At 40.7% G+C, this 13929-nt stretch overlaps 1 protein-coding gene across 1 annotated transcript; it reads right to left on the bottom strand.

Moving 5' to 3' along the window:
* Positions 1–1136: 1136 nt before the first annotated feature.
* Positions 1137–12423, bottom strand: Bsph1 (binder of sperm protein homolog 1). Its single transcript, XM_006998143.4, has 6 exons — positions 12141–12423; positions 8399–8419; positions 6631–6660; positions 4241–4372; positions 3334–3478; positions 1137–3166 (listed from the first exon to the last, which is right to left on the bottom strand). The coding sequence occupies exons 1-5, from the start codon at positions 12211–12213 to the stop codon at positions 3336–3338; spliced, it is 399 nt and encodes a 132-aa protein (XP_006998205.3). The 5' UTR covers positions 12214–12423; the 3' UTR covers positions 1137–3166; positions 3334–3335.
* Positions 12424–13929: the final 1506 nt, after the last annotated feature.

Here is a 13929-nt window from a genome sequence, read left to right as displayed (position 1 = left end):
CTTTATCCAGCTTCCAAGAGGTCCCATATTGAATGCCAGTAGCAGAAGCATAGACTCATACATGAAGAAGTCTGAAATGGAATATGAACATTAGCTAAGACTGAGAGTGCTGAACGGAGCCAGAAGCATGCAGGTAAACCTTCTGAAAGGCAGACGCTTCCTAGCGGAGGGCTCATGATCAGGCTTCTCTCTGAAGAGCCTCAAGCAGCCAAACTGTGCAGACCACTCCTAACTGGCTCACTTCATTTCTCCAGGGAACAAGGGGATTCTCATAAAGATATTTTGAACTTCCACATGAAGAAAAGTCCAAGGCTCCCTGGTCTGGTAACATTATCCACAATGGGCTCTGAACCCACATATGTGTGTCAGATCCCTTCACTGGGCCCCATCACTGAGCTCCCATTGACAGTTTTCTGTCTCTTCTACTGACTAGGAACAAGGCTTTTTTAAGCTTCTCATTTGATTAATAATTAAGTAAATATTAGAGTGTAGAGTTGCCTCTCTCGTGCATCATCCTCTTAGCCTTCTGCATCACAACAGCTGGCTACTTTATCTCCCTTGCATTTGTCTCTTATGTCTTCACATAGCATCCATAGCATCTCCTTCCTAGTGATCATTGCTTCTGCACATAATTCACTCTTTTCCTTCTCTTAAATTTCTCATGGAATAGCATGTTTTAAAAGGTCTTTCAGTTCTCCTTCCTTTTGTTTGTTCCTTCCATGAGCAATCTGAGTATTACTAATCATTTGGTTAGGGGGGAGGGTTCTTGTTTGTGTGATTATCTGAGACAGGGACTCTTGTAGCCCAAACTGCCCTCAAACCCTCAAGAATTACCTTGAACTTCTGATCCCCTTGACTCCACCTCCCAACTTCTGGGATTATAGGATTATGATGCAATGCCTGGTTTATGAGGTGCTGGGGATGGAATCCAACAGCTTGCGCATGCTAGGCAAACACTCCACCAAATGAGCTCCATGCACAGACCTACTACTACTGATATGTCAATCCCACCTCTACAGCAAGTTCTACATCTCCACTTTGCCAAGCCTTTATAAAAATCAAAGTTTTCTTCACCTTACAAAGCAGATGAATAGCATGGTATTGATTTTTTTAAAAGTCAGATTTTCTGGGGTCTTTTGTTATGGATTGACATGTGTACATAATCAATTACACTTAAATAAAGTCATGATGAATTGAAGATCTAGTTCTCATTTGGTCATGCCATGCCACGAGAAACTCATTATCACTATTAGAAAGCACGATTCCCATTACAGTGTAATCTTTAACTTTTAATTACATTATAAATATGTAATATTTAATTACATTTATTAATTACTTACGATTATTAATTGTGTAGGAGGAAGCAGGGATCAAGAGACAACTTACAAAAGACTGTTCTCTCCTTCCACCATGTGGATTCTAGGGATCAAACCTGGGTCATCAGGCTAGGCTTGGTAGCAAGTGCTTTTACCCACTGAGCCATCTCATCAGCCCCTTCCAAGAGTGTGATCTTCAAATGCCCTAAGATTGCAGCAGGCATGATAGTGAGGGCTTGTAATCCCAGAACCTGGAAGGCTATGGTAGGAAACTCACTAGTCTAATGCAAACCTTGCTTATATACCAAGACATCACCTTTTTTTTTTTTTTGAAAAGTTATGAACATTGCAAAAGGCAGACATTTAGTGGGGTGGCTCCATGTAAACCTATTTAAGGCCTAAAAAGCTTGGTAATGGCGATCCAGACTTCAATTTTGTACTGTGTTCTTGCATTAACTCTTATGTACAGCTGCTGTTTGAATCTTAGATGGTCTTTTAATAAAAAAAAAAAATTAAAAAAAAACACCTCAGAGCCAGATATCAGGGTGAAAGCTGAAAGATCAGAGAAACAGAACAGCCAGCCACTACTTCTTACCTCTAGGAAATCCTCAGCCTAAAGAGAGTGAGTTCCTGTGTCCTCACGCCTTATATACCTTTCTCTGCCCTGCCACATTACTTCCTGGGATTAAAGGTGTGTGTGCTTCTCAAGCAAAGGCATGAGATCTCAAGTGCTGGGATTAAAAGTGTGTGCCACCACTGTTTGACCTCTATGTCTAATCTAGTGGCTGGCTCTGTCCTCTGATGTTCAGGCAAGTTTATTAGGATACACAATATATCACCACATCCAGCTCTAACCCAGACACCTTTCCAATGCCCAAAAACTGTTGACTTTGCTACCTGTATAAGAAAGGACACAGACACAGTTCTATAAAGCTCAAATTCTTGGCTTTTCTCCTTTCAGGAACTAAATGGGTGCTGATGTCTGTTGAGATCATGTGACCCTGCTGACAAGCTCACTGAAGCTATTCCCATCATCTTGGTAGCTATAGCACCAAGCTTTAGGTGGTTAAGGTCTGCATTGGCTCTTTTGTATTCTGGATGAAGTAGGAGATAGGTGTAACACCCACCAATTTACACAGTGCCAGATACAGCTCCTACTGGTCTAATGTTGATAATTCCTTGGTATCTCCTATTTGAAATCCGTTAAATTCTGTTCAATTGACTTCCCTTTTTTAGACAGTTTATGAAGCTTTTGCCTCTCAGTAGAGTATTCCAAAGCTGCTTCATGTTGCTGTGGTGTTTATTTAGCAAAATTCTTCTCATCTGTTAAGGTAGGTTGTATGGCCTGCTGTCCCTCTTTTGAGTGAAAAAATGAGGCATTTGCTGAGTATTCTTCGCTTTCAGATACAAATGGTGCTAGGAGAGGGAAGAGTGGACTATGAGATGAGTTGGCTCAGGTATAAAGCAAAGTGGACATGGAGCAGGGCAGGTGGACATGGAGCAGGTGTTCTCAGAATTTGGTCTTTCTTCAGCAATGAACTTCTAATTGACTTAATTAGACCGTTTTCATCTTCAAAGCAAAATCAAGCAGAAGTGATGGAGATTTCTCATATTCCCTTTGTTCTCACACATGTATCACCTCCTCTCTTATCAACACCCCCATCTGAGTAGTGCGACTGTGACCACCATAGAAACTACATTGCCAAGATGCTTTCACTTGACATGGTATTTTTAAGGGCTTCATTTTACACACATAGCAAATAAAATGTGGAAGCTAAACAATAACTCTCCATAAAATGCCATAATCCATCATCTAAACCCCAAGTGATAGAGTATCTTCAACTTGCATCCTAGAAAAAGAAAAGTTAAAATTAAACAAAAGCTTGTAATAAAGAGTCCACCTTTTCTTCTCCTGACCAAAAGAAAGGATGAAAAGTCCTCCCCAAGAAAAATCCATATTTTCCCTCCTATTCTCCTCCCCTGATTTTCCTCCTCATGTTCATCTAGTAAATCTCACCATTATGTACAATATTTCCAAATACGGTCTTTGTTGAAATTTGGGGTGAGTGAACACCACTTTTTTCCAAACATTTCCCCATCTTCTGTGCATTCCCAGTAGATCATGTGTCTGAACCAGAAGGGAAAGGCACATTTAGCATAGTCTGTAAAAAGAAAGAGTCATCAAGAAGAGGAACACTTTCTTTTTTGCAGCACACACACACACACACACACACACACACACACACACACACACACTTCTCCACAGTCTTCCTTAATTCACCAATAGCTTATGAAAATTAGATTGGTACTACCCTGTAATCCACTTCCCCTTTCATGCTCTACTAGTAGTTTTCTTATAAAGACAATGGAGTCGAAACACCTCTAACACATCTTTGATTATATGTGATTTTGATGCTATCAGAAATTATGCATCTCAGAGACTGGGAAGACAGCTCAGTATGTAAAGTCCTCACTATGCAAGCATGAGGATCCAAGTTCAGATCCCTAGGACCCAAGTAAAAAGCCAGGCATAGTATTACACGCGTCTAACCTCAACACTGTGAAGGTTGAGAAAGGCAGATTCCCTCGGGCTTTCTGACCAGGCAGTCTCACCAAATTTACAAGCTCCTTGTTTAATGAGAGATCCTGTTTCAGAAATAAATAAATGATAATAATAAAGTAGAGAGTAATAGAAGGAGACACACGACACTGACCTCTGGCCTCCACACACTCACAGGTACACACCCACACATACTCACACATACAGCATATGCACTCACACACAACAACAACAAAGAAGTTGTGTATCTCTTAGTTTCACTTCAGAATTTGCTCTAGATTCTGAGTTCTTGCCTGTCACACCAAATGGTCCCCAAGACAAGGCATACCCTCCCATCTGTGGAATTTAGAGTCAAGACTCTTACCTGAGACATAACAGTACCTCCAGTAACCTTGAAAGGTCTTGTTCAAAGAACACCACTTGTGTTTTGCATTGAAATTGACACAGTCATAGAATATTTCATTTCTATACCAGAATGGAAAGACACAGTCACCATCTAAAAGAAAACAAAAATCCTTTATCTGTCCCTGAGTTTGTTAGTAGTGTTTTTTTTTTTCATTAATTCCTGCCCTAAATGAGACATCTGTATCAACATATCACACACACATACACACAAGGCTCAGGGAACATCTCATAAGGGGGATGGGAAGAATGTAAGGTCAGGAGGATGGGAGGGAGAGCTGTGGCATTCTGTCTTCTAGACATAGCATGGCCATTGCTCTCATGACCCCACTGCAGCTGTGGTGACCTGCCCAAGATCAAATCAACAAAATGACTCAATATTCCAGCATGCATCGCTAAGTAGACTCAGTGAGTGACCAAAAAAGAAAAAAATGGAGAGGACATAAAAGGAGGAAGGGGGTGTGAGAGAACATTAGGGGACTGGAACAGGGTGTTAGAGAAGGATGTGATCAAAATACATTGGTTTGGTTTGTTGTTTTTTTTCTTTTTCGAGACAGAGTTTCTCTGCATAACCCTGGCTGTCTTGGAACTCCCTCTGTAAACCAGGCTGGCCTCAGATTCACAAAGATCCACCTGCCTTTGCTTCCCAAGTGCTGGGATTAAAGGTGTGTGCCACCAATACCTGGCTTGCATTGTTTACATATGTCAAATTGTTGAAGAAAAAATATAAACTATTCTATGTAACACATTTTAATTTAAATAGAATTATATCACATTCCCCCTTCCTTTAAATGTATTAGATTTATATATTTTAAAAAACTGTTCTATTTTGAATTTTTAAGTGAGTTTTTCCAGGACTGAAGAGATGGCTCAGTGGTTAAGAGCATATACACAAGAGGATCCAGTTCAGTCCCCAGAACCCCAGTGTGGCAACTCATAATTCCTATAACTCAGGCTCTAGGGGAGGCCCTACACCTCTGGCCTCCACAGGCACCTGCACTCACATGAACATGCCCAAATACAGACACAGGCACATACATACTCAAAAACTAAAAGTAACTCTTAAAAAAAGATGAGTTTTTCCTCAGCATCCCTGACCTCTGAGATCAAAGCCACTATTAGAACTGTGGATGCCACTGTGAAAAAATGGGCAATTCCTGGATTCCATAAGCTTAAAAATATTACTTATTTGACTCTGCCTAGGTCAATGCCATGTTTTTATATTGAAACATCTATACTATGGTTAGGCAGCTGGTTATAAAATGAAGTGTTTTTCTACCTCAGTACTGTTTTGTTCACAATATCCCAAATTATTATTGGTTGATTTCCTATGTGAATTTTAAAATCTGGGATTCTCTATTAGAAAGGCAGAAATTTAAATTTTTAGTGCTGGTAAGAATTCATGGTGGTAGTAAATGATGTAAGCAGATGCAGATACACAGCCAAGCACTGGGCCCAGCTCAGGCGTCCAGTTGAAGAGAAGGAGGAGGGATTATATAAGCAAGAGGGGGGAGGTCAAGATCATGACAGGGAAACCCACAGAGACAGATGGCCCAAGGTTGTGGGAGCTCACGGACTCTGGACTGACAGCTAGGGAGCCTGTACGGGACCATCCGAGGCCCTCTACATGTGGTTGACAGCTCTGTAGCTTGGTCTGTTTGTGGGGCCCCTAGCAGTGGGACCAGGATCTTTCCCTGGTGCACAAGTTGGCTACTTGGGACCTATCTATCCCCTATGATGGGATGTCAGCACAGCCTTGATGCAGAGAGGAGCTTAGTCCTGCCTCAACTTGATATGCCATGAGTTGTTGACTCCCAGGGGAGGCCTTACCCTTTCTGAGGAGCGCATGCGTGGGATAGAACAGAGGTGCGGGAGGAAAAGGAAGAAGAGGGAGGGGAAAATGTGTGGCTAGTATGTAAAATAAATTCAAAAAATGAATAAAAATGAATTCATGGTGGCGTATTTCGTGTTTTGTGTCATATGCAATGTTTTATGAAAAAAGGGGGGCGAGAAAAAATTTACTAAAAGCAAAATCACAAATGTTCCCATTTTGATGGAATCAGAAGAGAACACAAAGGCCCTGGAGAGATGGCTCAGTGGTTAAGAGCACTGGATGCTCTTCCAGAGGACCTGGGTTCAGTTACCAGCACAAACATGGCTGCTCACAATCTTTTGTAACTTCAGTTCCAGGGGATTTGATACCCCCTTCTGGCCTCCCCATGCACTAGGCATGCATATGGTGAACAGACATACAGACAGGCAAAACACCCATACACATAAAATAAAAATAAAGATTAAAATTTTTAAGATAAAAAACATACATTAATAATGAAAATTTTCTGATCAACTTACCTTCTATCTCTGGCATTTTCATGATAGACTCTGAGAAATGAAAATTTAAGTAAAGTTCATTTTAATCGTAGGCTTTAAAACAGACTCTTCTAGCAAATGACATTAATAACTATGTTAGTCTGAGGAAAAGCAACATTGGCATGAGCTTATGTCAAGGATAGCGCACACAATCTGTTTTCAGACCTAGTTTTATCCACCTGAAATTATTTACTTTATTGAAATCCTACATATTTTTTCATTGCTAGGAACTGAACCCAGGGCCTTGCCCATGCAGGCAGGGGCTCTACCACTGAGCCACACCTGAAACCCCTCACTGGGGGATTCTAGGCAGACACTCTTCTAATCCTATGTGTTTCTTAATGACTTAATTCCAAAGTACATTTCATCATCAGTGTAAAAGAGAGTACTTCCTCTCTTATCAATGATTGATCGGCCTTTAACATTAATTATCCAATGGTAGGTAGCTCTTGCTTCACAAATTCTCTTTCATGATATCAAATAGATTAGAAGTCTCCTCTCCAATCAAGTTAACTAGTATTGTTGACAATAGATAGTCCTGTGTTTCTTGGGTTAGTTAGAATAACACTCCAATTAAGAATGCCATTCACAGCAGTTACTTCAGGAAATCACATGTGGTCAAAGTGCAGATAATAATCAACTATGGAGTGATCGGCCACAAATGGAACACTGTATCATACACCCTGCCCCTGAGGCTCAGGAGACATCATTGAAGAGAGGTAGAAAGATTGTAACAGCCAAAGAAGATGTAAGACCAGACCAAGACCTCTGTGTATACCAGCAGACACACACACATATAAAATTAAGAGTAAAGTAACTCCTTTTAAAAATAGAAAATTAAAATATCAATCAGTAAGGGAATTTGAAAGAAAAATATGCTTTATAGTACATTCAGCTGTTATCAAAAATGATCATTTGAATAGACACAGAAAAGTTCTCTTTCATTATTTTCTTAAGTATTCAGCCTTTGAGAAAAGAAAATGTCAGTTAGACATGTTCATAAATGACACATTTAATCACTTAAAAGTACCGATGGAAAATCGTTCTTTTTAATTTTTAAATATTTTTATTAATTTCATACATTGCATTTTGATCATCTATTCTCACTACAGAAGGTCCTTCCAGATTCACACCTCATTCCATACCTACCCAATGTTTTTTCCCTATATGCTATTGGGTGTGTGGCCATCCATTGGAACGTGGTCAACCTTACCTGAGTCCACACCTTTAAAGAGAACTAACTCTTCTCCCAGAAGCTATCAATTAGAAAATAGCTCCTCAGTGAGAGGTGGGACTTCCTGCCCACCACTCCTAATAACTTGTCATTATACCCAAAGATTAGTGCAGCACTCAGCTGTCATCAGAGAAGCTTCTTTCTGTAGTTGGTGGTACTTAACAGACACCCACAACTGATCAACATGCAGAGAACAAAACACTGTGGGATGTTCAACCTTAAATGGGACGTCTATACCACACTCCGGCCTCCTCAGAATCAGGGATCATTGTGAATGAGGAAGCAGAAATACTGTTAGATCCAGTTGAATTCATGGCAACTGTGACAGCATGCACAGGACTCATACAAGCTCAAGCCATACAAAAATCTTAAACTATTTTTAAAGAAACTGACACTGCCTTGTATATATACTTAAAGTAGTATTTCATCTTCTAAAAATATAGATGATCCAGTGACACCACTTGTTCACAACTTTCTTTTTACAAGTTCTAATAAACATTTCTAAAACAAACTTACCCATGGTTGGTGGATAATAATCTGAAAGACACAATGGGGAACAAGTATTTATTTCACTAAATTTAACACTTAAAATGAAAGAAACAGCCAGGCGGTGGTGGCGCACACCTTTAATCCCAGCACTCGGGAGGCAGAGCCAGGCGGATCTCTGTGAGTTCGAGGCTAGCCTGGACTACCAAGTGAGTTCCAGGAAAGGCGCAAAGCTACACAGAGAAACCCTGTCTCGAAAAAAAAAAAAAAAAAAGTTGTGATAGGGATGCTGAAGTGTAACTCTTCACAACTGATGGCTTCTGGTGGGTGTTGGGGTGGGGAAGGACTCAATTTTCTTTAAGCGGATGGCTATTAGGTGTTTGTTTTGATCATGCTTCAATGAGTTTATTGGCAACACAAGTTGGACTTGGTATTTTTTTCTTCTTTTTTTCTTTTTCTTCTTTAATTTTGAGGGAGATCACAGGGTAGAAAGGTGGACCTGGGAGGACTGGGAAGTAAATGTGATCAGGGTGCATTATGTGAAATCTTCAAATAATAAATAAAAATATTATGTTTTAAAAAAGAATGGAGCTTTAGTCTCTCAGGTCATTGTGTGAGTTTTCTTCTCACTCCTGAACTTCCAATCATTGCTGCAGGATCTGGACTCTATACAGCTGAGGCCCCAGAGTTTTTTTCTGAGCTGGTGGCTTTATAGCCACCAGTTGTAGACAGACTTTACTGGATCTGACAGATGGTATTCCAGCAGATTCATAGAACCCAAGGGATAACTGAAGTTTTGACTCCATCTAGTCACCTTAGTGCTAAGTGCCCAGCCTCACCTTTTGTCCCATTGGCACATAACCAAAAATAGTAATCCATTTGATAATCAACACTGTGTTTCACCAGCCCCCTAGATGAACTGTGGACAGTCCTCTAATACGAGTCACAGAAAACAGAACATCCCAACAGGCTTGGGAGAAAAGGAAGCAAAAACCAACCCACTTCAACAAGCATGTAAAACATGACAAAGCAACACAGAAAAAAAATTTAACATAACCTCTGCTTGTGACCCATTACCTACCAACCAACTCCAGTATAAGGCAATCCAAAGTTACAGAAATTGAAAAGAGAAATGCCTTTCAGGAAGAGTAATTTCGGGGTTCTTCCCTATGACTAACATTCAAAAATAAGCAGTAAGAGGATTGAAACAAGATAACATAGGATACTGAGTGTTCAGCCCTAAATGGGACATTCATATCAAGCCCCTCTCACTGGGGCTTAGGGAATGTTACAGAAAAGGAAGCAGAAGTGTAAGAGCCAAAGTGTGGGGAGAAGTGTGGTGAAATTCTGTCCTTTGGACATGGCATGGTTCTCATACTCATGAACTCACAGCATCTGTGAGTATCTTGCACAAGGTCAATAGAGCCAAAGCTCCAGCATCGAGGGGAGAGATGATCTCTCCAGGCCAATGCCTTACTGGGGAGCTATCAGCATTCAAAAACTTCTGGAGGAGAGCATCATTCTTTTTTGAGTGTATGGCTACTGATAGGATTCCTATGCTTCAGTAGATGGCTCACACCCATGCACACATGGGTGCAAGACTTAATGGGTTACTTTTTTAAAGGTTGAGAATGGGACATATTGGGGGAAGTTGAAGGGAGAAAGAAAAGTATATATATAGTTATATTTTATTGTATGTATGTATACATAAAATTCTTAAGAATAAAGAAAATTTTTAAACAAAAATAGAAGAAATAGAAAGCAAGAGAGGTTACCATTTGCCAGCTTTTGGTTATATATTTTATTCCCAAAATAATAATTTCAAACCTGGAACAAGATCACTCAAACCAGTCCTCTGTGAAGCATTTCCAACTCAATCACTTCTCTTCCTCCAGGCCATGATCATAAATGGTTTCAGCAAGTACCGCTCAAAGCCTATGTCTTCTGTCTTCCCACGTGCCTGTTCAATCATTGACTGAAGATATCTGTGACACTTAGTTTTTTCACCCCAAAGCCTACCATGCTATCACTGCCAAAATGCTAAGATTTGGTCATTTTCATTGTCTGACTTCTCTGAAAGCAGAATGCCTCTAACTTTTGATCATATTCTGTCCTCCTCGGACTGACTATGGTGGCAACATGATCACTACAGCCCACACTGACTACAGTCAGTATCACAAGCTTTCAGTATGTACTTTGGGGCTTAGACAAAAGCCCCATAGGCACTTGGCAGGTAAAGGAACCTACTACCAAGACAGGTCTGAGGACCTGAGTTAGATCCCTGGCACCCACAGAGTGGAAGGAGAGACTCAGCTGTCACAAGCTGTCCTCTGACCACCACATAGTAACTATGATAAGATACCCCCAAACCCCCCCCAAAAAAAGCATAAAACAAAATTGAGGTGACAACTGGAGAGATGTCTCAGTGGTGAAGAGCATTTATGGATCTTGCAGAGAGAAAACTTGGGTTCAGTTCTCAGGAGCCACATGCCAACTCATAACCACCTGTAATTCCAGTTTCGGGGCATCTCTTCCACCTTTTATAGTCACCAGGCATGCACATGATGCATTTATATGCACAGAGGCAAAATGCTCATTTAAAAAAAAGGCATTGATGGGGCCCCTTGTAACTCTAGGAAACTAATGTTCATGAGCTGTCTAAAGGAGGATCATGAATAAAGCAGCAGTTGGATGACTGAAACCAAAGCAGCACTGCATCATTCTAAGTACAGGCTAACATGCCCAGGATCCATGGGATCTCACTCTAGATACCAGAAATTGTAATAGTAATATATGGAGTGATAAGACAACAGTACCTTCAGAGGCCAGACATTGAAAGTGGAGAGGTCTTAGGAGCATCTTATCAACGTCCTAGCAGATGTACTGTGTAAAGTGTACATGGTAAAAGAGAGACCTGGGCCAGCGAGATGGCTCAGAGAAAAAAGTGCTTGCTCCCAAAGCCTGATGACCTGAGTTTGATCCCTGGAATCCATATGGTGGAGGGAGGAAACAGACTCCTGCAAGTTGTCCTTCGACTTACACATGCATACCATGACATGCAAGTGTGTATGCACATACACAAATAAATAAATATTATTTATAATTTTAAAAAAGACACACAGCTAAGGGAAAAAATGTTACCTTTCAATAATCGTAAAATAGGAATCCCAGTTGACACTAAAGTGGTCATACAATAAGAATCTCTTGTTCCTCTTTTTTTCTCTTTCATTTTTAAACACTTATCCACTCTGCTTTTTAACTATTTTAAAACATACTGAGGAGTACTTAAATGAGTACGTACTCTCAGCAACTCCATAAAAAGCAGTATGTCCAGCTCTGCATAATCCTCACAACACTAAGACATGAACCAGAATGAAGTCCCTTCATAAATAGCCATTTCAGAATCACTCAAAACATTACAACTTTGATAAAGAAATACAATAGTCTTTACAGAAGTAAGTTATATTCTTCTCATTCTATAGGCACTTAAAACATATCAAAATGAAGAAAAAAATTGTTCTGTGACATGACTTCTGACTCTCCCCCTTATTAGTTTAATCTTGCTAGTTTTGAGCCTTTTGGGAAGATCATGTTTTCTACACTTAAAAAAAAAAAAAAACTAGATGATAGAGAACTTGCCCTTTTATTACGACACACAAAATCAGGGTGGCCTCTCCCCTACAGGACATCTCAGAATTTGTTAGAAGTGGTGTTGATGTTCAGCTACTTCATCAAAAACTCACCCCCAGCCACACTCATTCCCATGCCTCACCTTTGTCTGGAAGACTGAACAGTCTGTAAAACAGGCAGATGGAAACCAATAGGATACCCACGGGCTGACCCATGTTCCTCCTGTCAGAAAATGGTTGATAAACCTAGCTTACTCTAAAGATCTTGAAGACCTGGGATCCAGTCACAGCCTCTGTCTCCTCCTTATTCCGTCATCTCTCCCCTCCTCCCTCCTCTTCCCACTCTTCCTTCTCTGAACAACTAAACTCAGTCTGCCACTTTTCCCTATCCCTCTCTACTGTAAATGCCAGTCTGGCTTCTCATCTCCTCCCTCCCCTCCTCTCTCTCCTTCCTCCATCTTTATTTCTCTCCACCTTCTTCTCATCCATTCCCACATCTTTTTTCGTTCCCAACTAATTCCATCTCTAGCTTCAGATAATCTTGTCTTCTATCACCTTCTCCCCTTAATCCCTTTGATTGCCTCTACTGTCCTCCCCCTCCTCCACTTCCCCTCCCTCTCCTCTTCATTCTCCTCCTTTGCCCCCTCTGCTGCTCACTGTTTCTCCATCTCCCCCCTGCTACTTTTCTTCCTCCATGTTGCCTCCCTCTCTCCACACTATGAAACTAAGCCTCTAGCCTTGCAATTGAATTAATACATAAAAAGAAACACTTTACATTAGTGGCACTAAGCATAAACAAATAAAAATGATGTTGGGGAAATTCAAGATGTTCCCATGAAAATAATCACCCAGATCACATGGAGAGTCATTCATGGGTCTAAAGATACCTTAATCCAGCTTCATAAGCCAGAGTTGAGGAATACATTATAGAGACCCAGGGACTCTTCTTGATTCATAGGACCCTTTAGAGAATTAATAGATTGGTAGATGAGGGGCTGGTTAGCTCCCTAAATAGCATTGCTTTCATACAGTACAAAGTGTTTACTGAAATGTGTTTACCTCCAAAGGAACCAGGAGCACTTTTCAGTGAGGCTACTTTACTTCATCCTCTGGGAAACTCCACAGATCCTCTGTCCTGTGCCATCTGAAGTCACCACTTGGGGCACTGGGAACATCATGACCCAGGCAGTGCCATCCACCTGCCAGTGAAGGGCGAGTCTGTAGGCAGAATCCTGACACTGGAAGGAGCAATGCGCAGAGTCTGGGTTGTCTTGTAGGGAGCATTGTTGCCCTTCTATCCAGGAGGGTGGCAGTCCCCTGCGCCTGTGAGATCGTGATGCTGTAAAGATGCCCAGGGGACTCTGCTCTGAACTCCTAGCTCCTATGAGTTCAGTTTCTAATGAAATATAAAGAACTCTGCCAAAACATAAGTGCCAGAAAGTCGTGGCTGGAGTCTGACAGTCTATCCTTTGACAGTTTTCTTGGTAAAAATTTTGGTTACTTGGTTGTTTGAGTTTTTTGAGACAGGGTCTCACACAACCCAGGATGATTTCAAACTCTCCGTGTAGCTTAAACAGACCTTTAACTCCTGGTCTTCCTGCCCCAGAGTGCTGGGATTACAGGCATGTGCCACCAAGCTCAGCCTTAGCAACCATTTTTATTGGAAAAAAATGATTATTGCATCCATCAATGAGATACAATTTGAAGTTGTTGCATATTTGTAAAGTGTAGATGGCAACATCAAGTTAATCAAGAAATCTATCACTGCCAAAATGTACTATTTTTTTTATCAGCAAAGTACTGAAAGTTTTTTTTAATGCAATGCTTTTATGCTTAGTGGGGGTGGTGTTTTTTTGTTTTGTTGTTGTTGTTGTTGTTGTTGTTGTTGTTGTTGTTGTTGTTGTTTGAGACAGGGTTTCTCTGTGTAGTTTT

This window comes from Peromyscus maniculatus, chromosome 1, assembly GCF_049852395.1.
Source record: "Peromyscus maniculatus bairdii isolate BWxNUB_F1_BW_parent chromosome 1, HU_Pman_BW_mat_3.1, whole genome shotgun sequence".
Lineage (NCBI taxonomy): Eukaryota > Metazoa > Chordata > Mammalia > Rodentia > Cricetidae > Peromyscus > Peromyscus maniculatus.
This window is presented reverse-complemented; position numbering and strand designations above follow the sequence as displayed.